This window comes from Prosopis cineraria, unplaced genomic scaffold (assembly GCF_029017545.1).
Source record: "Prosopis cineraria cultivar Desert tree isolate PC_DT_omini unplaced genomic scaffold, ASM2901754v1 PC11, whole genome shotgun sequence".
NCBI classification, from domain to species: Eukaryota; Viridiplantae; Streptophyta; class Magnoliopsida; order Fabales; family Fabaceae; genus Prosopis; species Prosopis cineraria.
In genome coordinates, this window is record NW_026555342.1 from 35,183,559 (window position 1) to 35,208,313 (window position 24,755).

General features: G+C 31.8%; 1 protein-coding gene across 3 annotated transcripts; it reads left to right on the forward strand.

Moving 5' to 3' along the window:
• Positions 1 to 755: 755 nt before the first annotated feature.
• Positions 756 to 8,331, forward strand: LOC129286995 (equilibrative nucleotide transporter 3-like). 3 transcript variants are annotated; one of them, XM_054923111.1, is made up of 10 exons: positions 756 to 907; positions 993 to 1,053; positions 1,143 to 1,247; positions 3,735 to 3,890; positions 4,022 to 4,165; positions 4,325 to 4,430; positions 4,894 to 5,069; positions 6,106 to 6,266; positions 7,365 to 7,623; positions 8,140 to 8,331. In XM_054923111.1, exons 2-10 carry the CDS (start codon positions 1,009 to 1,011, stop codon positions 8,251 to 8,253), a joined length of 1,266 nt encoding a protein of 421 aa, XP_054779086.1. In that variant the 5' UTR covers positions 756 to 907; positions 993 to 1,008; the 3' UTR covers positions 8,254 to 8,331. The 3 variants fall into 3 exon arrangements, with proteins under 3 accessions (XP_054779086.1, XP_054779087.1, XP_054779088.1); XM_054923112.1 differs by lacking the exon at positions 756 to 907 and having other exon boundaries at positions 945 to 1,053; XM_054923113.1 differs by lacking the exons at positions 756 to 907; positions 993 to 1,053 and having other exon boundaries at positions 1,144 to 1,251.
• Positions 8,332 to 24,755: the final 16,424 nt, after the last annotated feature.

The window sequence follows — 24,755 nt, forward strand, 5'->3', positions numbered from 1 at the left end:
TTTCTAGGGAATCTCATCTCAATATTATTTAAATCTTTTAAAAAAATCAATGTTACAGTTCTAGAAAAATGGCCGGGATAGAATAAATTAAAAATAAACAAGAAACAAGACAAATTTTATGATTCAAAATCAGGAGCTCCTCACATATCCAGCATTGGGAGGGGCACCGGTATGGTTTTGTTTGTTGGGTACATAAAAAATTAAATATATGCATTAATCAAATTTAAATCTATATTTTTTTTGGCCCAAAAAGAATTCAAATCTATATTTTATAATATTTTTTAATTTCAAAATTTTTATTAATTTACAGTTAATTGAAATGTCAATTTCTTTAATACCTCATTCTCAAAAAATTTTTATTTTTATTTTCCACTTCTCACTTTTTATTTTCTTTGAATTTAATTATTTTTATATTTTATTTAAATAAATGATTTTAAATATATAAATTTTAAATATGAAATTTGAAATGATTTGGTCTCAATCTTCCTCTATGCATAAAATATTAAAATTAAATGGTTGAAAATTAATATTATTTTATTGAAAAAAAATAGATGGATAGAGGTATCATCTAACCGTCATTTCATATAAAATAAATTATTATTTAAAAAAATTTTAAATTTGCACCGTAACTCAACCCCAAGTACAACCATCCATCGCTGTCATCTGAAATAATGGGACCGAAGCATTCAATGATTACCTAAATGTAAAATGCATTGATTTTTTCCCCCCATCTCCTTTCTTTCCTTCCTCGCTATCAGCCTCTTGCGTAATTTCAGCTCTTACTCCATATTTTCAACTCATTCAATAATTTCTCGATTTGACTTGTGGTCTTTCTCTCTACTAAATCCTTTAACTTCTGGGAATTCACTTTAGAATCAAACGAGAGTTTCAAATTCTCCTATAAGAGGTATCTCTCTCTCTCTCTCTCTCTCTCTCTCTCTCTCTACATCCAGAAGGGGTTTCTCATGCGAGAATTCATCCATTTTCTTCAGGTGAAGTGAAAGAAACATGACGATCTCTGTGGAAAGTGGGGATCCAATCAGAAGGCAGGAGGTATGTTAATTACAGTAATTTGTTTCATTAGAAGAATCGAATTTGCTTTCCCTGCAGAATTTGGATTGAAAGGAATTGAAACCAAACAGGGGAAATTGCAAGCCATGGTAGTTTGCTTCATTCTGGGATTGGGATCTCTTGTTGCGTGGAACAGCATGTTAACAATAGGAGATTACTACTACAAAATCTTTCCTGTAGGTAACATTAACAGATTTAATTTATTCTGTATATATATATATATATATATTTGCGTGTGTGTGATTCAACTTTTTCACTGGAGAAAGACAGGCTCATTCCTCAATATTATTGAAGAGACAGAACATGATTGTTTTTCAAGGGTAAATCTGAAAATATGTGAAGAAAAATAAGCTTCTGATTCCATTAGTTTTGCATTTATCTGCTAAATATTTGGCATATGATGAATCTGTCAATGAGAGATTTTTTAACTAATCAACAAAATAATTGCAAGCGACTGCTTTTTTTTTTTTAATCTTATTTCAAAACATCTCATATACTCTATCTTTCTTAGTTGTTTTTCTTGTTTCTTAATTGGATGAATTCTCGTATACTACATTTTGAGTAATGCTTTTCAAAGCTATTCATAAATGACTGTTACGTGATTACTAAAAGTATTCTTTCAAGTTCGAATCATTTTAGAGGGAGAACATTTGAATTGAGTCAAAGCTTTAAATTTAGATTGATTGGATTTACAATTCATTTAATTTTGTGAATTATAAAAAATATTTCTTAAAAAAATCTGAAAAATATTTTTAAAATAAATTATAAAAAATTAAAGATATCAATCCTCATTTTAGAAGAATTTGGTTGAATTGAAATCTCTTAATTTGAAAAGATTTAAATCTAATTTCTTCTAGAAATTTCTACTTTTGAATTTTTTATTCATAAAAATCTTCTTTTTGAAAATATATTAACAAATATTTTCTTGTTTTTGGGTAAAAAATTATTATTGCTGATTATTATTATTATTATTATTTTGGTAAATCTGGAAATATATGAGTAAGAATAAGATTCTGATCCCCCCATTTGCGCATTTATCTGCTAAATATTCAGCATACGTTGAATCTTTTCTTGAGAGACTTTTTAACTAATCAGTAAAATAAGTGTCTAAATGTTATTTCAAAACATCTAATATGCGCTATTTTCTTTCTTTCCTTTCCTTTCTTTTTTTGGATGAATTCTCGTATACACATTATGAGTAATGCTTTTCAAAAGTATTCATAAATGATTATTGCGAAATTTCTAAAAGAATTCTTTCTGCGTTCAAATCACTTAGGCGGAGACTTGAATTGAGTCAAGGGTTTTATCAATTTACATTGATTGGATTTACACAATTCATTAATTTTTTTGAAATATAAAAACTATTTATTAAAAGTATTAAATTGTAAAAAAATATAGTATATCTTTTAAAAATAAAATATAAAAAAATTAAACATATAAATACTCATTTAAGAACACGACTGAGTTGAAATCTCTTAATTTGAACAGATTTGTATCTAATTTCCTCTAGAACTTTATATCTATGAATTTATCATTCATAACATTTCTTCTTCCTTTGTTTTTATCTGAAAAAACCATTCATAAATATACTATTACCGTGTTACGAGATTACAATAAGCATTCTTTCGAGTTCAACTCATTCAGACGGGCAGACTTGAATTGAGTTAATGGTTTGAATTTAGAATGATTGAATTTAGAATTATTTTAATTTTTTGAAATATAAAAAATATTTCATAAAAGTAAATGTGAAAAATATTTTATTATATATATTTTTAAGAAATGCAGTATAAAAAATTAAAGATATAAATCCTTATTTCCGATCTTCACTGAATTGAAATCTCTTGATTTCAAAATATTAAATCTAATTCCTTCTAAAACTTTCTTTCCATGAATTTATTATTCTTAAAATTTCTTCTTTTTGAAAAATAATAATTAAAAAAGAGTTTAGTTGTTTGATCGATCGATCGATTATATATGTCACATAGCATGCCGATAATTTAAACCAAATACCAAAATTATCTTCAATCTGTGTAAAATTAAGCTAATATATATAAAATATTAATATATATGTATATATATTTGACATCAATTAGATTTCATATTAAAACAAAAAGTAAATTTATATGCATGCAATTACTCAATTTTAGGATCATTATTGATCACTTTGTATAAAATCTATTCTAATAATTTAGTCAGAAAATAGGCTAATATATATATAAATACGTAATGAAGAGTTTGTTTTTTTGATACAAGTAATGAAGAGTTAATATCAAAGAAACGAATTAACAAAAAAACGAAAAAAAAAGGTAACGAATTAATACAAGTAATTTTCCCTTTAAAAAAACCAAACATCCTGAGCCCACAAACATCTTTTAAATATTATTGTTTTGGGCTTTTGGCCCAATGAAAAGTAGTTTTTCAAAAACACACTTTTGCGCATTGAATAAACGTAGTAAACGGTATTAATTTATTTGCTCTTCCTCACCAATGGGGGTTGTATCTAGCGCTAGGCTCCCAAAGCAGAATAAGAGCAATAAAAAAAAAAAAAATTGCTTTCCATCCCGATTCCTTCTTCTCCCCATGTATGTGTGTGTCAACGTTAATATAAAAGCCTTTGATCGAACAGCTTGTAATAGATGTTTTTTTTTTTTTTTACTGTTAAGAAATATCATCCCTCGAGGGTACTCACTCTGGTCTACCAACCCTTCGCACTTGTAACAATGTCATTTCTGGTGCACTATGAGGCCAAGATCAACACAAGGGTGCGAAATATAGCAGGATACATTCTCTTCGCTGCAAGCACCTTCTTAGTTCTTGTTGTAAGTACTTTTAGTCTTGAATTAATTAATTACTGATTTCTTATTGATTAATGATCAGTATGTTTTGGTTGGTTTTCATTTGCTCATCGATTAAGAACAATTTCGATGCGACAAAATTGTGTTGCCTGTAGTTGGATCTAGGAACATCAGGAAGAGGTGGAATAGGACCCTACTTAGGTTTATGTGCAATTTCTGCTTGTTTTGGAGTTGCTGATGCTCATGTTCAAGGTGGAATGGTTGGAGACCTATCTTTAATGCATCCTGAGTTCATCCAGGTTCGTTTTTGACATAAGGAGATACTACGCTCCTGGTCTATTTATAACAAACAAATTATAATTAAAGTATTTTTTTTTTTAAATTGTGAGACTTTGACTTGTTATAGCTTTGATGTCGTTTTGTCGGACTTCATTCATACATGATATGTCGTTTTGCAGTCTTTTTTTGCTGGGTTAGCAGCGTCGGGGGTTCTGACCTCTGGATTGAGACTGCTCACGAAAGGGGCTTTTGGGAATTCTCATAACGGACTTCGCAAAGGAGCTAGTATGTTACTCTTCATTGTCTAGTGTATCATAAATAATATGTATTTTACATACAATGACACAAACTCATATTTTATCAGGCACTCTTCTATCATGCACTTAACTAGATGACAATCCGAACGATCGATCGTGCATTCTCTAAGTGTGACGAGATCTTAATTTTTTTTTTTTTTTGGAATGAATAGAGAGACTGACACATAATAGTAGGCCCACTCTTAATATATATATATATAGATATGAGTGCCACAATTGGACTCATCTCCTGTATCTATCTTTTTTTTATTTTTTTGGGGATCAAATAAATAACAATGATATTTTGGAAACAAATAAAAAGTTATGCAATGTTTTAGTGTGGCATATGATCTGTATATTTATATCATGACTAACCATGTCGCGTCCAATAATTAACTTACCATATGAAGCTATTATTCATCATTATGTTGACATTAAAATTGATTTTGCAGTACTATTCTTTGCGATCTCTACATTCTTTGAGTCCATCTGCGTGATTCTCTATGCACGCTATTTCCCCAAATTGTCAATAGTGAAGTATTACCGATCAAAAGCAGCCTCAGAAGGATCAACAACTGTATCTGCAGATCTTGCTGCTGCTGGCATTCTGACCGACTCAAACCGACAAGTACGTAGAGTGATCTTATCATATCTAAAATACTACCTCAGTTTCAAATATATGTGAAGCATTTTAGAGAATTCTAAAGGCAATTAATTAATATCTTTTAACCTAAAATTGATAATTGAGGCCCTAGGGAATCCAAATTTGAAGTTTTTTTTATTTATTTTTAATTTTAATACTCAGGGGAAGACCTAAGAGTAGTTCAAGGGGGCCTTGCCCCCCTCCAACCTGTCCAACTTTGATACATAACAAGGGGTAGATTGTCATGGTTAATGGGGTTCATATTATATATATATATATATATATATGTATATATAATATCTTATTTTGTTAGTACATTAAGTATATACTGCCTCCAATTTATATTATAGGATAGTTTTAGAAGCCCTACTTAATAAAATATATAAGGTATTGGGTAGTTTCAAAATTCTTTTTCAACTATATCCTTATTTTATTTATTTTTTCTTTTGAAAAAAATAATATATTTGAATATGAATGTCATTATTAAAATATTTATATAGAACTAATGATGGTACGGTTGAAAAGATGAACATATTTTTAAAATTTTATAAGTCTTTAACCAATTTTTTTTATCCGCAAAGTTGTTACCTATACCTTATAACTTAATTATATTGTAGGTAGGAGGGAGTATAAAATAAGTTTATTTAAAAGTATTGAATAAGTTTATGTTTTATTATTTTAATTGCTTATAGTATTGGTTAATGTTTGTTTAATTATATTAAAATTTAAATTGATGTCTAAAAAATTTAAATATTTATTTTATTTAAATGATTAATTTATAAAGAAATATAAAAGTACATTAAAAATATAATTTTTATATATTCTTTATATTTTTAAAACTAATATGTAAAATAGATATCATCTTATGAATTTTTTAGATAATAAGATTGTTTTTAAAAAACTTAAAAACTATAAAGCAACGTACATATTTTTGAAAAAAAAATTTGGGCCCCCATCCAAATCCACGCTGGTTTCGCCCCTGTTAATACTGACGGAAGGATTATCGAATTTGTGTTTGTAGGTTGCATCTGAAGCTAAACAACATGAGCGTATGAGCCATAAGCAATTGTTGCTTGAGAACATTGATTACGCAGCTGACTTGTTTTTGATATATGTGTTGACACTGTCAATTTTCCCGGGATTCTTGTACGAAAATACTGGATCACACCAGCTAGGAGAATGGTAAGAGCTCCCATGACACCACTAAAATTTCTTTATTTATTAGTGTTTTTGGGCCATTGGTAGCATTTGCGGCGAAAACGCTGCGGATACATGTGCTTTGACTACTTTGGCGGCATTTATGGAAACGCATGAAATGTCACCAAAAATGCCGGCTATGGGGATGCCGACACTGCTGGCATGTTCTTAAACGTCGGCACAGGCAGCGTTACGTTTCTCATTTCTTGTGTCTAGAGTCAAACGCCGCCCGAAGGCGTACACCAATAATGTTTTCCAAAAACACTGGAAAAAAGCCACCTGTGCACTTTTTCTTTTTAGTGTGAACACCTTGCTTTCTGCACAAAAAGTTTTGGCCCTTAAGAAAAATTACTCCATCAATCCATGTTCTAGATTTTTTTAATTAATTAATTAATTAATTTGCTTATAGTAAAGGTTGGATCACTAGCTAGATTAGTTCCTTCTTACAAAAACACTAGAAGAACCTCCCTTCTCTACGTTCACCAACTCCACTAGAATAGGACAGCTTCCATATATATATATATCTATATAGTCAATCTATAAAGCCTATCTGCAACACTATTGCAACCTCTACTAGAAAATAATCTCTTTGATTAATAATTTCCATCTCTATAATCTTTTCTGTGAGTAGAGGAGGCATGCCCATTCTATCGCACTCTTGATACGCTGGAACAGAGTTACACTTTAGAACTTGGTTCTAACTACATATTAAATACACAGAGAAAAGAGAGCGAAAGAAGGGAGTTTTCTCCTGGAAAATATATATGCAAAGTGATTATTTGGTTTCATGCACCTATACGCATATAACTCCCATGCATGAGACGGTTTTCAGACATGCATGAATGAGTGTTTACTGTTCCCTCCCATAACTTTGAAAGAGGGAATATTAAAGTCAAGAGCACCGCTTTATTACACTTGAGGACTAGACTTTCTCCATATCTTAGGATCCATTTCATAATTGGGTTTATACTTGAGCCTCATCCACCCAACATTGGATTTCAGAACAGACAGTACTATATGGTGACACTTGTTTTGAAGATCAAAATAATTTTCTTGACATATGTGGTGAAATTTAATTTCTAGGTACCCTCTTGTTCTGATCGCAATGTACAACGTGCTGGATCTGATATCTAGATACGTTCCTCTAATCCAATGTCTGAAGATGGAATCAAGAAAAGGCTTGCTGATTTCAATTCTTGCTCGGTTCTTGTTGATCCCAGCTTTCTACTTCACTGCAAAATATGGCGACCAAGGATGGATGATCCTCCTCGTTTCTTTCTTGGGATTAACCAATGGCTATCTCACTGTTTGTGTCCTCACTGTTGCACCCAAAGGCTATGAGGTCAGTTCATTTAACTAACCCTTGATAATATATGATCAAGGTTGATAAATTACTTGTGAATGTTTTTAAAATTGGATCAGTTATATCAATATCAATAAGAATACAAGCTCAAGCATTCATCTGTTTGACTCTGGTCAAATCGTGCATAATAGATTCATTTGGTCGATTTTTACTAATTCTGACAAGTTTAATTTTCACTTGTTGATCATCGTTTGATCTAACTTTGAGAGCATTATCTGAACTTGACCACTGGATTCATTTTGGTTATTGCTAATGCTGTTCGTAACGAATTGTAACATAAGAGTCTTCCATTATGTTGTTATTTGAATATAATTTTTTGCTTTATGACTCATTAGTAGAAAACGTTATATTCAAATTAAAATGAAAATTTAAGTACTAAATAAACGAGTCATAATCAGCACAAATATTTATGAACTTTCATGCGCTTTTTACTTAATATTTTATGCCAAATCTCATACGACAAGATTATATTATTCTTTTTTGATGGTTTTGCAGGGTCCTGAGCAGAATGCATTGGGCAATTTGCTTGTTCTATTTCTCTTGATTGGTTTGTTTGCTGGAGTTTCTCTTGATTGGTTGTGGCTCATAGGAAAAGGTCAAGAGTTTTGATAGAACACCCAATTATTGTAAATGACCTTGTTATCTATGATCCGTTTCTCGTTATTATCTAAAATTCTTAATCATGAAGGCTCGGTATATCTCATGTCTAATAATTTACTTCTAATTGCATATATTCATGAAAAAGTCCAATAAAATTGGTGAATATAGCAAGGTTTCTAATTGCCTGTATTTCTCATGAAAGTATAGTGTTTCGCAATCTAACATAATGGACTAGTTGTAACAAGCTTAACAATAAATGAGTTGGCCCTCTAGGATTGATAATTTACATCAAAAGTAGGTTAGTCACAATTTAGTAAAGGGCAACTCAATGATCAGCTGAAGGTACAATATCAACTAAAGTATCTGAGATGAAAAACAATTTTCAGTAAATAATATTCAAATTAAAATTAAGGTAAATAAAGAGAATGTCCACTAATGATGCAATTAAGAATTAAAAAAAATCCATTGAAGGAAAATTAGAAACCCATACCTCATAGTTCACATGATTCTACGCAAACATATAAATCATGTACATATGAATTGAAATAATGATGACACAACTTTCGAGTTTCTCCTTTTGGCTATGATATCTTGCTATAACAACTAGGAATTATATATATATAACACTCATTTCAAAATCCATAAATGAAAAAGTACAGCTCATTTAACTAATATCATCTTCAATAATCACTAAATTTCAAAACTCAATTTTTAGTAGGATTTCATTTGAATGATTGATAAGAGTGGACACAAAGTCTAAGAGAGTAAATAAACATTCAAGCATGGATATATAGTCCATGAGGACAAGTAACCAATCGAGTATGGATACATAGTTCACTAGAGCAAGTAATTAATGAAGCAAGGACATTACAGTGCACGAGGATAAATAACTAATAAATGTAGATACATAGTTCATAAGCGTAAATAACTAATAATTATGGTTGGAAGCCACGAAATAATCAAGTGTGGCTAGAAGCCATGAAACAAGCAGAAGTACAAAACCTCTAGATAGCAAGCGTGAGTACAATGCTCTTGAATAACAAGCGTGGATGCGATACTTCTGATTACCAAGCTAACTAGGATTTAGTCATGGCACTCCAAGGGCTAACGGAACTATCGTTAGCGACCAACTTTCTGATTTATTTTCACAATTTAAATCAAGCATGCATGGGCCTATAAAAATCAATATTTCTATCTCTTCATATCATAATCATAATAAAACAATTCATCTATAATCTCCCATGCATGAATCATAACAATTAATCCTTTCTCAAACTATAAAATCAATCATTAACACTATATTCAATGAATAAGGTACTTAGTGAAAGAATACCTCTATCTATTTTCAACATAACCCTTCATATTATACATTTGAGAAATTCTTCTATCTTTCAATACATCAATCATAACATCTAATCATTCATTAAGTCATAAAATCATACATTGTCATTATTATATTAAATAACAAGAATAATCAATCATAGAGTAATTCTAGCTCTTTCTTTTGTTAATTGGACATCACACCACAGAATGTTATTCTGTATTCTGGTTGCCAATGCAAATTTATAGGCATCCACACTAGAATCAGGAAATAGCCCTGAAATAAAAGTATACGTGAAACTCTATTCTCAATGGCTTCTTGAGTTGAAAATATCAACATATCTAGATCATATTATATCTGTAGTAAAGTTTAGTCGTTAATTGACCTTTATACCACAACTCATTATTGGAGCTAATTTTGCATTCAACACAAGAAACACCTAATGCTTTCTAAGCATCATAATGGAATAATTTTCTTGCACTCGCAGCGCATATTAGAAAATGGAGAACTTCTTTTAATTAATAGTGGAGAAATAAAAATCAACAGTACTTAAGCACCAGGTCAGCTTCATCAATTTCAATTGAATTTAAACACACATGCAAGAAATGCAAAGATCTTCCATTTGGTAGAAGATTTTAGAGAATTCCCACCAAACATAACTTGATAAAACCAACATCTTGAAGCACCAAGAGCTTCAGGCTATATAATGGAGTGTTTCCATTACCAACATTGGAATTATAACTGTATGTAAATACAATTAGCTAATATTTAAAATGAAAGAATTGTTAAGGAGTTGTTTGGGATGCCATCCACTAGCCTAATGTGTATCTAAAATAAAAAATTTACTTCTTACAATTCCTTTCAAATTGCTCTTCCTCCAAGTGTCCTATTATAATATATATTTATATATATATATAAAGAAATTTTAATTGCTTTTGTTCAAATAAAACAAATTCCCTTTCAACATTCATATAATCAAAATCAACATAAGAAATTCAAAGTTCATTAATTCACCTCCATTTCCATCCCAATATTTCTTTACAATATTTCAGCCATAGCTACTTACTTGGGCTATGACATCTTCTTAGGCTTTATGTCAAACATCTTGCGTGCATATCATTTCCAAACTATTTAATAAGGCTTTTTTTTTTCCTTATCAAAAAATTTCAAAACACCTATAATTAAATTCATCATATTCTCCCAAAAATCTCTAATTCCAATTCCAACTTTCCTCAAGGAGAATAATTACCTTCCATATAATTTAATTATCAATGTTACAACAAAAATCTCTTCTATCAAGCATTTAATCAAACACCTTACGTGCTGGCCATTAGTTCATTTGATTAAGATTCATGTTCAGCAACGTTCACTTGGCCTATCATCTTATTAAAGATTTCAATACTTATAATCATAAGCTATTTCAATCAATTCATTCCAATTACTTCCACCGTCTTCTCTTTTATCCAAGCAACAAGTCATGTGGCCAGCACTTTAGCAGATTTAATCACACTTCATTTAGGAGCCACAATAGTTTCTCCCACACACGTCATATGCACATGATAAAAGGATGGGCAACAATACTCAATTCATAATTTCATCACACCACAACAACACCGATCACCAAAACATAATAGAGAAAGAAAGTTCTCACCCACAACAAGAGAGCAATGTGAATGAGTTGTATATGTGCCTAAGAGGGGGTGAATAGGGCTAAGTAAAATTTTAACAAATTTTGCATAATAAAAGAGATAAGTTAAGGAACAATATCACCAAAGATATTGAGAGTGAAGGAAAGCAGCAATGCACGCATGTTTATTTTGGTTCAGCTTCAACCACTTAAGATTTTCTCTACTTACTCTACCAAGATTAAACTGAGCTTTTCGTTGCCTTAGTACAATTCTAGACTTCACGTGCAATTCACTCCCCTTTATAAAGGTAATGAATAAAGCCCATTAAGCTCCCCAATTTTCTCCAATTTTCTTAAATCCTTTGTTTCAAATAGTGAAACATAGGGATAGATAGAGTAAGTTCAAGAATGAATTACTACTATCAAAAACTCTCTTTAAGAGTGGATATACAAATAATGAATTTTAATAGCAATGAATACAATAGCAGAAGGTTGGTAAAGAATTGAATGCTTATGATCGTGCAATAACTCTCTTCTCTATGTTTGTCTTCATAAATGAAAATGCATCGTTCCTTTGCTGGATTTGCAGACCCCAAGAAGAAGTTTAGCTCCCCAATCATGTACATTTCAAATTCTCCCAGCATTAACTCAGCAAATTCTTTATAGAGAGATTTGTCAGTAGCACTGAATATTATATCATCAATATAAATTTGAACAATTAGAAGATGATTTTTTTTCTTTTAATAAAGAGGGTAACATCTACTTACCTCGATTGAAACCCTATTCTAAGAGAAAAGAGCTCAATTAGTCATATCATGCTTTTGATGCCTGCTACAAAAAGTGCCTTCTTGAGCTTGAATACAACATTTTGCTTTTGCAAATCTTCAAAACCAAGTGGTTGTTCAACATATAGTTTTTCAAGGATGTACCCATTGAGAAATGTACTCTTCATATCCATTGGTCTAGTTTGATGTCCTTCACTTAGAGAAAAAGTCTCGTTGTAGTCTATTCTTTCTTCTTACTAGCATCCATTGGCCACCAAATGAACTTTGTTTTTGACTATGATTCCTCCTCCATCAACTTTGTTCTTAAAGAACAATTTTGTTCCAATAATTCTTAGCACCAAATCCTAAACTTTGCTTCTCTCAAATTGATTAAGCTCCTCTTGCATAGAATCTATCCATTGTGAATCAAATAGAGCTTCTTTTATGGTCTTTGGCTCAATTTTAGAGATGAAAGTAGAGTGACTGGCAATATCTTGTGTAATATCTACCTTGACATTACCAAAATTCACCACATAATCACAACAAATAATCATAATTAGGAGTTATAGATTACTCCTAAGTTCATAGTAAAATACAAAAGAGAAACCTTTATAAATAATTTAGAATATTTGGGATCCCATAAAAACCTTTCAAATAAGTAGTTTAAGCTCAAACTTAATGGTTTATAAAGATATAGGAAGCATGGAAAAGTTTTAGGAAGCAAAACACTTGAAAATAAGGTTAAAATATCATTTTTGAGTATTCTAGTACATGCACCGGGCTCGTGGTCCATGCATCACAGCATGTGTCACAGAGAGGCCAATTTGGCTACTGTACCATGCACCGTGGCTTGTGAGCAATGTGCCGCAGTGCACGTGTCCTTGTCATGACAACAAAATGCTGTTATGATAGCTTTTCAAGACGAACTTCGAACGAGCACCACTTTTACATTTGATGTCCGATTGGAGTGATTCAAGTGCTCACACGAAGCTTATCCAATAAGCTAACTAATGATGTAAGTTTTGTTACTATCCAACACCGTATGAGAATTTTAGACATTTAGATGCAAAATTTATTTTTTAAAATGACCCAACCTAAGTACCAAGTCCAATAGATCAAAATACACCTGATTGAGCAATCAAACATACAAAAACATACCAAATCCAAAATTTAGCCACTTGATGCTGGTTTCACCCAATATGGCCAAAACATAAAATCAACACCACATACACCAGTTGGCCTTTGTTGCCATATAATACATTACATATACATTATTACCGCATATATACAACACTTTTTTCACTCATATTAGTATTTTAGCCCATCACCACAAAAATCACCAAATATTTACATCATATATAATATTAGGCTAAAATACAAAATAACATAGTATAATACAAGTGCAACCAATCAAAATGATATGTATTCCTAGTTGGCAACTCATGTTATCATCCATATAAGTTTACATACACAACTTAAAATAAAATTGGGCATTATAATTGTAACGTAGCAAGTATGCGAGCCCTTACCCAATTTCTTCCCTTACTCAGACTCAGCATTAAAACCTGTAAAATGATAACCATGTGGCAAGATAAAAATCTCACCAACTAAGATAATCTACAATATCGAATAACATGCCAAGTTATAAACAAGCTTTAAAACATGCATAACAAATATAATATATACAATTCGCCATAATAAAATGCATGATTGCTAATCATTCGATCCTTTAATACTCCTGACTGAACCAGCAGGCTATTTCATGGAACCAAACCACATGTATGGTCCTCAAGCTCACCATCTATGGTAAGATTATCTGGCCAAGGTGTGCTAAACCACTTCAGGACTATAGGTTTCCCTTATTACAAGTAATTGGAGTGTCATTACTCTAACATCGCATCCTACAAATGCTAAGGAGCACAGTCCCTAACTTCGCATCCTTCTGGGTACTAAGGAGAGTAAGTCTCCAACACTGCACCCTTTTTTGAGTACTAAGGAGAAATATGAGCTGCAACTGGCGTCTCGAGGTGCCAGTAGTGTCATATGGACTTAATCTCTACTAACTCCACTAAGGTGACTTCCCACCTTCTAATATGCCATATTTCACTACACATCTCCACTTGACCATGCATAAACCACTTTTTAAGCAAATATAACAATTTTTAACACTTACTCCAAAAACATGAAATTTCAGAAATCAATACTCCACTCATTTTCTTAAATAGTTAACTTTTACAAAATTTATACATATATACATAACAAATCATAAAAGAACAACTTAATAATAACTTATACAAGGTAATAAATAATGAAAATTATTAAGTTACCTCAACCATTTTGTTACTAAAAAAGGTTACCAATGGTACTAAATCTCCTCTTGTGCCAAAGCAAGTTTTCTCATACCACAATTTACAACAAGTACTATATGTTAATTTTCAATTAACACAAGTATTACTAGCGACTAATAACATCCCAATTCTCCCACTTCTCACTCATATTCTCAACAAAGAGGCTTGTCAAGATTACAATTTGTTCACACCATCCCCTCAAGCCTCCCTCTAACTCTTACAACATAGTACTTAATATCTCAACTTATCTTACTTTAAAACCCCATAATCAAGCTAGCTAAGGCTTGATCCAATTTACACCAAACAAAAAATAAGGTTCATATTACCACTTATCTAAGGTTAAGAAACTTAAATCAAACCTTAGAGTCAATTGAAATCTTTAAAACATAGACCCATAGCTTAATCCATTTAGAGCAAATTCTCCCACTTCTAAATTCTATGGAAAATGAGATGAAAAGATAGATGAGAAGGGTGAAAAACTTACTCAAGAGCTTGAAGGCCTAATTTAGCTTTAAAATCCTCTTAAAATAAAGCACTAGCAGTGCCCATATCCTTTCCCTTCGTGTTCTAGGTTTTCCCTACAAAAACTGCCTTTTTCTAATGATTTTCAAAATTTAATTTGTTTAGCTATCTTGTGCACTGTAGTGCATGACACACAAGCCACGACACACGACATAACGAGCAAAAAGTCATTTTTGCTCCCCCCAATGCCACCCGATTCGATCCAATTTTTGCATGGCTTTCAACGTCTATCTGTGTATCACTCTTATATGCTCGGTGCCATTAGAAATTTCTATCTTACAAACTGAATCCTTTACATGTTTAATCCATAATATCCAAACCCAAACTACTTCTCTAATCTTATGCAATCCAATAAAAAGTGATTAGCACTCCCTTCCATATAATGCCTCACATTTTCCATTTAGATACTGGAGTAACCACTATTATAGGTGAACTCAACCAATGGTAATTGGCTGTCCTAGTCACCCCATAACTCTTAAATACTTATCTACTGCATCTTTTCCAGTGTCTGTTTTGTTCCCTCTATTACTATCCATTTATGGGTGATATGTTGTATTTAAATTTCTAAATTGATACCCATTATATTTTGCAATATTCTCCTTAAGCTTAAAGTGAATCTCAGATCGTGATTATATTTAACACCTTTTAGCACCCCATAGAATCTCAATCACCTTGTTTACACAAACTTCTACACATCTTCTAGGTGAATAAGTGATCTTGAGTGTGCTAATATTGCCATCAAATCCATAACTTTTCATATAAGATATTGACCAGATGGTCTCTTTGGCGACCTCGAAACAAAAACTGTGGAATCATTATATTACTTTCACTCGGTATTTTCTAATGAATGTAGGGCCCCTACTGGTTTTACACACTTGATCTCAGCCCTTCTTCATCTTGTTTTTTTTTACAAGTCACACATTAAATTTACGAACCTTATCACAACTCTCTTTGTATCAGAAACCACTAATTTCACTTCATAACTTACAACATTTTTTTATGGTTTCGGAGTAATTTGCATATTCATTCTGATGAGCCTCATTAAGAATTCTCCTTTCTCTTATTTTGTCTTCCAAAACCTAGTCTCTAACACTATAAACTATCAACCCATTTCCATTAAAATCAAAGTCTATGGTCTATTCTACCTCTACTTCTCCCTAATTTCCTAAAACAGTGCTCATCTTTTAACTGTGTTATTCTCAACTCTCTCAAAAATTTGTTTATGACTTTAGTTGTTGAGCTTTTTTTAAAATCATTTTGGTGCATCTTAATGAATACCTAATTTGGATTCCAACATTTTATGCTTATGTATCATTAAATGAGCTACATGAAAGAATCTTTTAGCTCAAGACATCAGCATTTTCTTTACCTGGTTAATCCCTGAGTTCAAAACTATAGTCTATAAGAAACTCTATTCACCTCTTCTATCCCACGTTTAATCCTTCTATTCTACTCAATATTTCAAACGGTTGTTATCCTAGATAAATTACTAGTCAACGTAGTTAGATAGAGCCAATTTAGGAAAACCTTTTAGAATAATCATTACATATTAGGTTATTCTCACTTAGTATGACATCCTAGCTTATATGAATTTACTGTAATTCCATCCATTGACAACACGTGCACCTGAAATTTGACTTTTCCTAACCAGCGCTCGCATCTATTAAGCTTTACATATAGCTTGTTATCTCTTAGAATTCACAACACCATCCTTAAATGCTTTATATATTGCCCCTTGTTTTGAGTATATTAGAATATTGTCAATGAACCACTAGAACAAACTAATCTAGATACAGCTAGAAAATACAGTTGTTGTATTTCATGAAACCTATTAGCATATTCATCACTCTGAATGACATCTTCATAAACTTATGGTGGCCATCTCATACGGGGAGTTGTCTTCGACACATTATTCACATAGACCCTCTATTTATAATACTTTGAACTCCAGCTGATCTTTAAGAAAAATAACACCCCCATTAACTTATTTAATGAATTACTATTCCTTGACACAAGGTACTCTTCTTTCACTATTTTCTTACTTAGCTGTTAGTGGTCAATACATAATTGCTTGCCACTATCCCTCTTCCTAACCACTACCACTAGCAAAGTGACATACCTCAAAGCACCTATTAAACTTATTAGGTTTGCAACACACTATTGATTTGGAACTTAAAATCTTACCATATTCAAAGGTTAACATCTGGCTTACCTTGAATCCAATACCTTAAGGGCCAACATCTAGCTCACCTCGAATTTCTTATGCAAGGGCCAACATCTAGCTCTCTTCGAATCCCACGTAGACTTAAGGGCCAATTTTTAGTGCTCCTTAATTATAATATGGACTCAAGGGCCAATTTATAGTGCTCCTTGATTATCATGCAGACTTAAGGGCTAATTTCTGACACAGTCTGAACCTTACTCTTAATCCAAACTAAAGTACACACTTAGTTTGGAAAAACCCTCTTTAAAAGTCCCTCAATCTGCTACTTCAACTTTGATAACTCAAATGGTAACATCCAAGATAGAGTTCTAGGGATTGGCATAGTTTGAGGCACCACGTCACTTTTACTCGCCACTCGGATGGCAAACTAGGCTAATCTTGCCAATTCTCCAACTATAACTCCATGTATCAAGAAGAATACCATATATGCCTAATAGCATAATAGTATAACCTTCTCTACTTGATCAATTGACAAAAACTACTAGCTAGGATATACTATGAAAATTATATATTCTAGTAGTAAAACCATCTTTCTAGCATAGTGCCAAGTGGCTTTAGTTATGATTAGTCAATCCACATCATCATCATCATCATCATTATCATCATTTTTTTTAATCCAGACCTTTTATAAGTATTCTAATCAAATCAAACGTGATAGAATAACCCTTAAACTTAATCTCCATACTTAACTCACCTCACTTACCTTATCAAATGATCTCCACAGATTAATTCTTCTATGGTCTTAGTTCTGAGACTGAAGACTCTATAGGCCTTTCTTTTGTTTGAGTAGCCTAGAAATATCCCAACATCAAATTTTGCATCAAATTTGCCCAAATTCTCCTTCTTGTAGTTCTTGTCGATGAACACTTTGCTTCCAAACATATGAAGATGGGCAAGATTTGGCTTTCTCCATTTGTATAGCTCATAAGGAGTCCTTGTTCAACTTTAGTTTGACATATGCTCTATTGATGATGTAGCATGCTATCCTTATAGCATCTTCCTATAACACTTGAGATACTCTATTATCATTAAACATTGCTTTGGCCATTTTCGTGAGTACTTGAATTTTTCTTTCAACTACACTATTTTGTTGAGGAGTTCTTGGTGTAGAGAAGATGTGATTAATGCCATTCTTTTCATAGAACTCCACGACTTCTCCATTCTCAAACTCACCTTTATGATCATAACTAATAGACACAATGGGAATACATTTCTCATTTTAGATCTTATTAGCAAAAGTACAAATGCATAAAATGTTTCATCCTTAGAGCTAAGGAAGAAATTCTAGGTAAATATAGAATAATTAGCAACAATAACAAGCATACAAAGATTTCCATAAAAACTTTTTACTCTTGAAAGACCCATTAAGTCCACAAGTAAGAGCTGAAGGGGTTATCTTTGAAGAGATATAATCTTTTGACTTAAAAGAAGATTTAGTTTGTTTTCTAAATTGACAAGTTAGGAATACCTTTTCTTAATCCAAAGATAAGAGTAGTGGACCAACAACCGAATCATTTTTCATTAATTTTTGTAATTGTCTTTTATTCACATGTGCCAAGAATCTATGGCACAAGAAAATTTCTTCAATTTCATTTAAAAGACATCTTTAAATACCAACAGAATCAAAGTCAAGAGTATGGCAGTTATTGTCCCTTTTTGCATAAAGAATAACTTTGGAACCTATCTTTCTTCGAATGGTAAATGAATTAGAGTCGAAGATTACTTTATTTTCCTTATCATAAGTTTGATTCATACTAATGAGATTATAGCACAATCCATTGATGAATAGAACATCCTTAATTTTAGTCCTTAAACCTCTTCTAACTTTGCCAATCCTAGTAATATAGCCTTTTTTGTTTCCTTCAAAGACAACATGACCTCCATCTTTATCACTGTGTTTAACAAACTCACTTTGGTCCCCTGCCATGTGCCTTGAACACCCAATGTCTGCATACCACTTTTTTTCTTTTAGAAACCGCAAGGCATACCTATAAAGTAAGTTCATTTCACTTTAGGTACCCATTTCTTCTACAGTCCTTTCATGTTAGTTAATTTCTTAGATACACCAATACCTATAGGAACCCATTGCATCAAGCCATTTGTATCATTCTTCCTATAAAGGCAAGACTTGACATGATGACCTTTCTTGTTACAAAAAGAGGAAGTAACATAAGGACTAGAAGAATGCACAAAAGGTTTAAAAGAACTATGATAGTACTTTGTGGCCTTCTTTGGCTTCTTATAAGAAGTGTCAGTTATGGGATTATACCTAATGCTTTACCTATCAGAGATGTTTCATTGAAAGCCTACTAGAATTTTTAGCATCTTGGTACCCTGAATGAATTTAGCTAGATCCTTTTTCAAGGTTTCATTCTAATTCTTTAATGCAATGCAGTGATTACACAAATCATATGTTTTTTTCTTTTTCAACAACTTCCTTCTCAAGAGAGATTTTCTTTTTATCTTCTAGCAAAGCAATCTTCTTCTTAGCATGCACAAGTTATTTACATTGTTGTTGAAATAAACCAAATAAATTATTAAATTTAACTTGAAGCATATTAGAATCCATCTCCTTTAGTTGAGTGTAAATTTCAACTAGATCATTTTCTTCTTCCTCTCGTGCCATAAGACATAAGTTGGAAATCTCCTCTTCCTCTGCATCTTCATCTAGTTCTACATTAGATTCTTCTTCTTCTATTGCTTTTTGAGCAATCCCCTTCTTCTTGTTCATATCTTCCTTATATTGTTAAAGAGTAGATTCATGCTCTTTAATACTTTTGAAGAGAGCAGTAACAAATCACTTTGAAAAACCTTATGCTTTTGTAATGTCAGTGATCTTTGGTTTCCATTCAATAGGAAGACTTTTGAAAATCTTCCTTACTTCCTTCACTTAAGTATACGACTTATCTAGGTTCATTAGATGATTGATGATGCGAGTGAACTAGATTTGCATATCCTTGATGGTTTTACCATCCTTTATCTTGAATGTCTGATACTCATGCATGAGATCACTCTTTCTATTCTCCTTGACCTTGTCAGTTCTCTCGTGAGCTTGCCTTAAATCATCCCACATTTCTTTAGCTATCATGCAATGTGTAACATGATAATACTCAGCATGATTGAGTACACAAGCTATAGTGGGCTTAGCCTTTGCATTGAGATTGACTAGACACTTGTCTTCATCACTCTATTCTTCCTTTTAATTTTCTAACATCAGCCCATTATCTCCAAGTGTTATTGGAACATATGGCCCTTTAGTAATAATGTCAATAATCTTTACGTCAAAAGCTTCTAAATACATTATCCTTTAGCTTTTCTAAAAGGGATAATCTTCCTCTTTGAGCACTGGTGGTCTATTAGTTGAGAGTCCTTCTTTGAGATTGTCATCTCCAAAATTTGTTATTAATAAGATCTTTAACTTAGACTATTAGGTCAAATTTAAGCAACCTGATTCTAATATTGATTGTAAATGTGCCCAAGAAGGGCTATGAATTGGGATAAATAAAATTTTAACAAATTTTGTGTAATAAAAGAGATAAGGAATGATATTACCAAAGATATTTAGACTGAATGAGAGAAGTAATGCATTTGTATTCATCCTAGTTTAGCTCCAACCATATGAGTCTATGTCTAGTCCCTAAGTCAAACTTAAGATTTTCTCTACTTATTCTACCAAGATTAAACTAGACTCTTAGTTGCCTCATTGCAATTCTAGACTTCACATCTAATTCACTCCCCCTTATAAAGGTAATGAACAAACCCCCTTAAGCTCCTTGAGCTTAAGCCTTCTATTTCAAGTAGTGAAAAAAAAAAGATAAGCAAAGTAAGTTTAAGAATGAATTACCACTATCAAAAACTCTCTTTAAGAGAGGATATACAATTAATGAAGTTCAATAGCAATGAATACAATACTAAAAGGTTGGTAAAGAATCAAATGCTTATGATCATGTAATAACTCTCTTATTTATGTCTATCTTCATAAATGAGTCTATTTATAATTGGAATTAATATAATTAATTTGTTAGACTTATTGAAGTAGCCACTAGACTCTTAACCTTCTTTCCTTTTGATCTTCTCCAAAAATAAGATGATGTCATAGTGCTTTTCAGTAGAGCTACACACTCACTGCAAGTAAGGAAAGTAACAGGTATAAAGAATAATGAAAGATTTGATAAGTTTTTTTAATCCTACTTGAAGTTGTGTTTAAAAGGCTTCCAGATAGGTGAAAAATTTTAACACAACACTTATAATATGAAAAGATTGAGTAATAAGAGAGATTCAAAATATCTACAAGACTTGGAACGAGAAAAGGAGCACTTTTCTTTATCTTTATACCAGTACAAACAATTATTATACCAGTATAAGCAAGAATATTCTAAGAAGAAAATCTAAGTTGATGTTTGGGAATAAAGGAATTGTATTAGAATAGTTTTTCATCAAAGATGGTTTTTAGACTTCCATTATTTGGGAATAATGGCGCTCATTAAAAGAAGTTATACCCCAAATGGCAATAGCTCTTGCCCAATAAGGACAACTATATCCAAATAAGAATGGCTATACCTAAATAAGGATAACTCTTCTAAAATAATGGCTATAAAGCAAAGTTCAAGGGAATAAGATCATTATGTTAGAATAAGAAGTGGTTTTTAAGGAATAAGGCCACTATAACAGGATAAGGAAGCTTTGTACCGGTATAAGAATTTTATATGGGTTTAAGTAAAGAAGGTAAGGACATAAGAGTGCTATACTAGTATAAACAATCACTATACTAGTATAAAGTACTAAAAGAAAAAATTTAAGGCATAGAGAAGCTTCAATGATTAAAATGATATGAAAGAGAGATTATATTCAACTGAAACACTTCTCAAATCAGGTTCAAGAAAAATTCTTAGAGAAATCAAATGCTTAACTCAGAAAGAATCTCATATAATCATGACTTAGAAATTTAGGAGATTCAAACTTTATTCAATATAAGTAAAATAATATGGGTATAAGGATAAGGAAGAATTAGAGAAACAAAGTTCAAAGCATATTAGTCCAATTACCCTTAATTGCCATTAAACACCAATAAATTTCCCTGTTAAACAAAATATTCTCTATTCCATAATTAATAAAACTAGGATTGAACACAGGGGAGAGCATTTTTACAAGCCAAATGATGCTCTGCAACACATATGACATGAAAACCTAGAAGGAGAAGAGGATGCTGCTGTGTGAACAAGGAAGATGAAGTAGAATAAGAGTCTCACACACATAGAATAGCTGCATCAATAGATATTAATGAGAATGGTGTGGAGCAAGGGAGAGGGATAAATCGTGATCTAGACTTCTAGTGATCTTGAATGGTGTTCTTTCTCATAGCCATGCTAGTGATGCTAAAGACAGTGGAGAAGGAAAGAGGAGGTGGAAGAGGGCAAAGGTTGTGGTCAAAGCTTCTCTCTTTTACTTTTGGTGTGTCCAAATTATGAAAATGAAATAAGGAAGAGGTGAAAAAAATTTGATAGTAGATGAAAGTATAATTGTAATGACCCTAAAAAGTAATTAAATATTAAAATTAATGATAATAGATTCAAATGATATTTTATAAAAAAATGTGTGGAATTGATGCAATAGAAAATTAATAGCTTAGTGGAACCTATGCTTGTTGTCTACCTATGGTACTATGTTTGAATCCTTATCAGCACTCAAATGAATATTATTTATTTTAGTCTGGATTGAGCTAGACTTACCATTATATCCTTAACTTTAATTTTTCCCTCTCCCTTGGATTTTTTCTTATCGATAGAACTAGAGAATCCTAAAAAAATTGAGACCCTCCAATCCTCTCTTCTCTTCGACTTCTTCCTTGTATTACTCACCAACAACTAGGAGCATGTTGTCTGCCATTTTGGAGCTACAACAACATTCTTCCTTCTCCTATTTTGCCAATGATGCTAGGACTTTGGTTCTCCTCTATTTCTTGTCACTCGGATCCTCTTCTTATCCTCTATTTGTGCTGCCACAAGTTGGGTGTTAGGATATCGGTGGATGAGGCAATGGAATAGTACTTTATGGCAAAGACTTCCTCTTTTGTATAGTAACAGCTAAAAACATTAAATGCTTCTGACAAAGGTGGTTAAATCTTATATGTTTTGGTATAACAAAAGCAAGCTTAGTGACATAATCAAAGATAAGCAAACTGAATAACTTCAAGGAAATAATTGTGTTAAAATATCATTTGATACAAATATAGAGTAAACACAATTGATTTCAAATGAAAAGAAGGATTGAAAGATGTGTTCTGGTGACCTTAGAAATTGATATGAAAAATAGAGCATAAAAATTCATAGTAGTACCAATGTTATAATGTCCTAGCACCAGTATTACAGTGATGAGCAGACTTTAAATGAAGGTCATACCATAGGTGTTGTTCTGATAGTATTGGTGTAATCCAACACGTAAAAGATGAAGATTTTTTATAATTTTAAGTGAATAAGGATATTTTTGAAAAGATTACATAGCACTAGTGTTAGAAGGAAATAACACTGAAGTAACAAGATCAATCAAACCTCTTTGTAGGAGAAAAGAATGAACAGTATTGGTGTTAAAGTGTTAGCAAAAGTCTTAAAAAAATTTGTACAAAACTTAGTATAGGATCTAACTAAGTAACAAAGGTGTTGTCTTAATTCAAATAAGGACATGGAAAGAATAAGACCGATATTAAAACATAGTACTAGTGTAAGGAAAAAAGGTTCAAATAAGAGAGAATCAATTGCACAGGTTTAAGGGGATAACACTGGTGTTAGAATGAGTAAGATTAATGTTATATGAAACACGGATCAATAGAATAGTGAGATAATTGAAGTAGCACTGGTGTTAAAGCTTCTAGTATTGGTTCTAACAACACTTAGAAACTCTTTAAAATAAGACAGCTTCAAACACAAGAAATAGTTAAGTCAAATACTTTAATAATATAGCATACCTTTTGTTATGTATAGACTTACACTTAGTTAGATTTTATTAATATTAAGCCAATTAACTTAGGTTCAAGTTAAGAAAATCTAAAACACACAAAACTTCTCTTTATTTTATAATCATCAAAACCAAGATTCAACATTTCTCCCCCATTTTGATGATGACAAAGCTTAGATGCAAAGTGTTAGTTCTTAGAGAGACTTTAGCCTCTACTTCTTAAAAGAGGTAAACAAAGATTAAAAAGAAGAAATGCATAATATATATATATATATATATTCAAAAGATTTTACAAAGAGAATATCAGAGAGTATTTAATAAACAAACAAATAATCAAACACTTAGTTCACTTCTTAAAGATAGTACCAAAGAAATCCATTAACTCATAGAATTTCTTGGTAGTGGGAGATGAAGGTTTAAGTGTTTCAGAAGGTTGAAAAGATTGAGGTTCAGAGGTTTTAGATGAAGGTTGAGGCTTAGAAGTCTCTGAATCCTTTACTCTGAATCTGCTAAGTCTAAGCAAGGCAGTTTTTGGTCTTCTCACAACATGTTGACCTTTATGCTTGCCAATTCTTGAATCTTCAACCTCATGCTTGTCTAACCCACTATCTTGAACCTTGCTATTTGCCTTTTTTTTCAGACTTTGCATCCTAACTCTTCTCCCCCTTTTTATCATCAACAGAAGGCTTGGATAGGACAATAGGGACAAAAGATTGGAGGAAGGCATCCAGGAAGAAAAGGTACCACTTTCATT

Coding starts and splice junctions, on each gene's coding strand:
- LOC129286995 (XM_054923111.1), top strand. CDS start 1,009: ATGACGATCTCTGTGGAAAGTGGGGATCCAATCAGAAGGCAGGAG. Junction 1,054..1,142: donor ATCCAATCAGAAGGCAGGAG/GTATGTTAATTA, acceptor GAAACCAAACAG/GGGAAATTGCAAGCCATGGT. Junction 5,070..6,105: donor TGACCGACTCAAACCGACAA/GTACGTAGAGTG, acceptor TTGTGTTTGTAG/GTTGCATCTGAAGCTAAACA.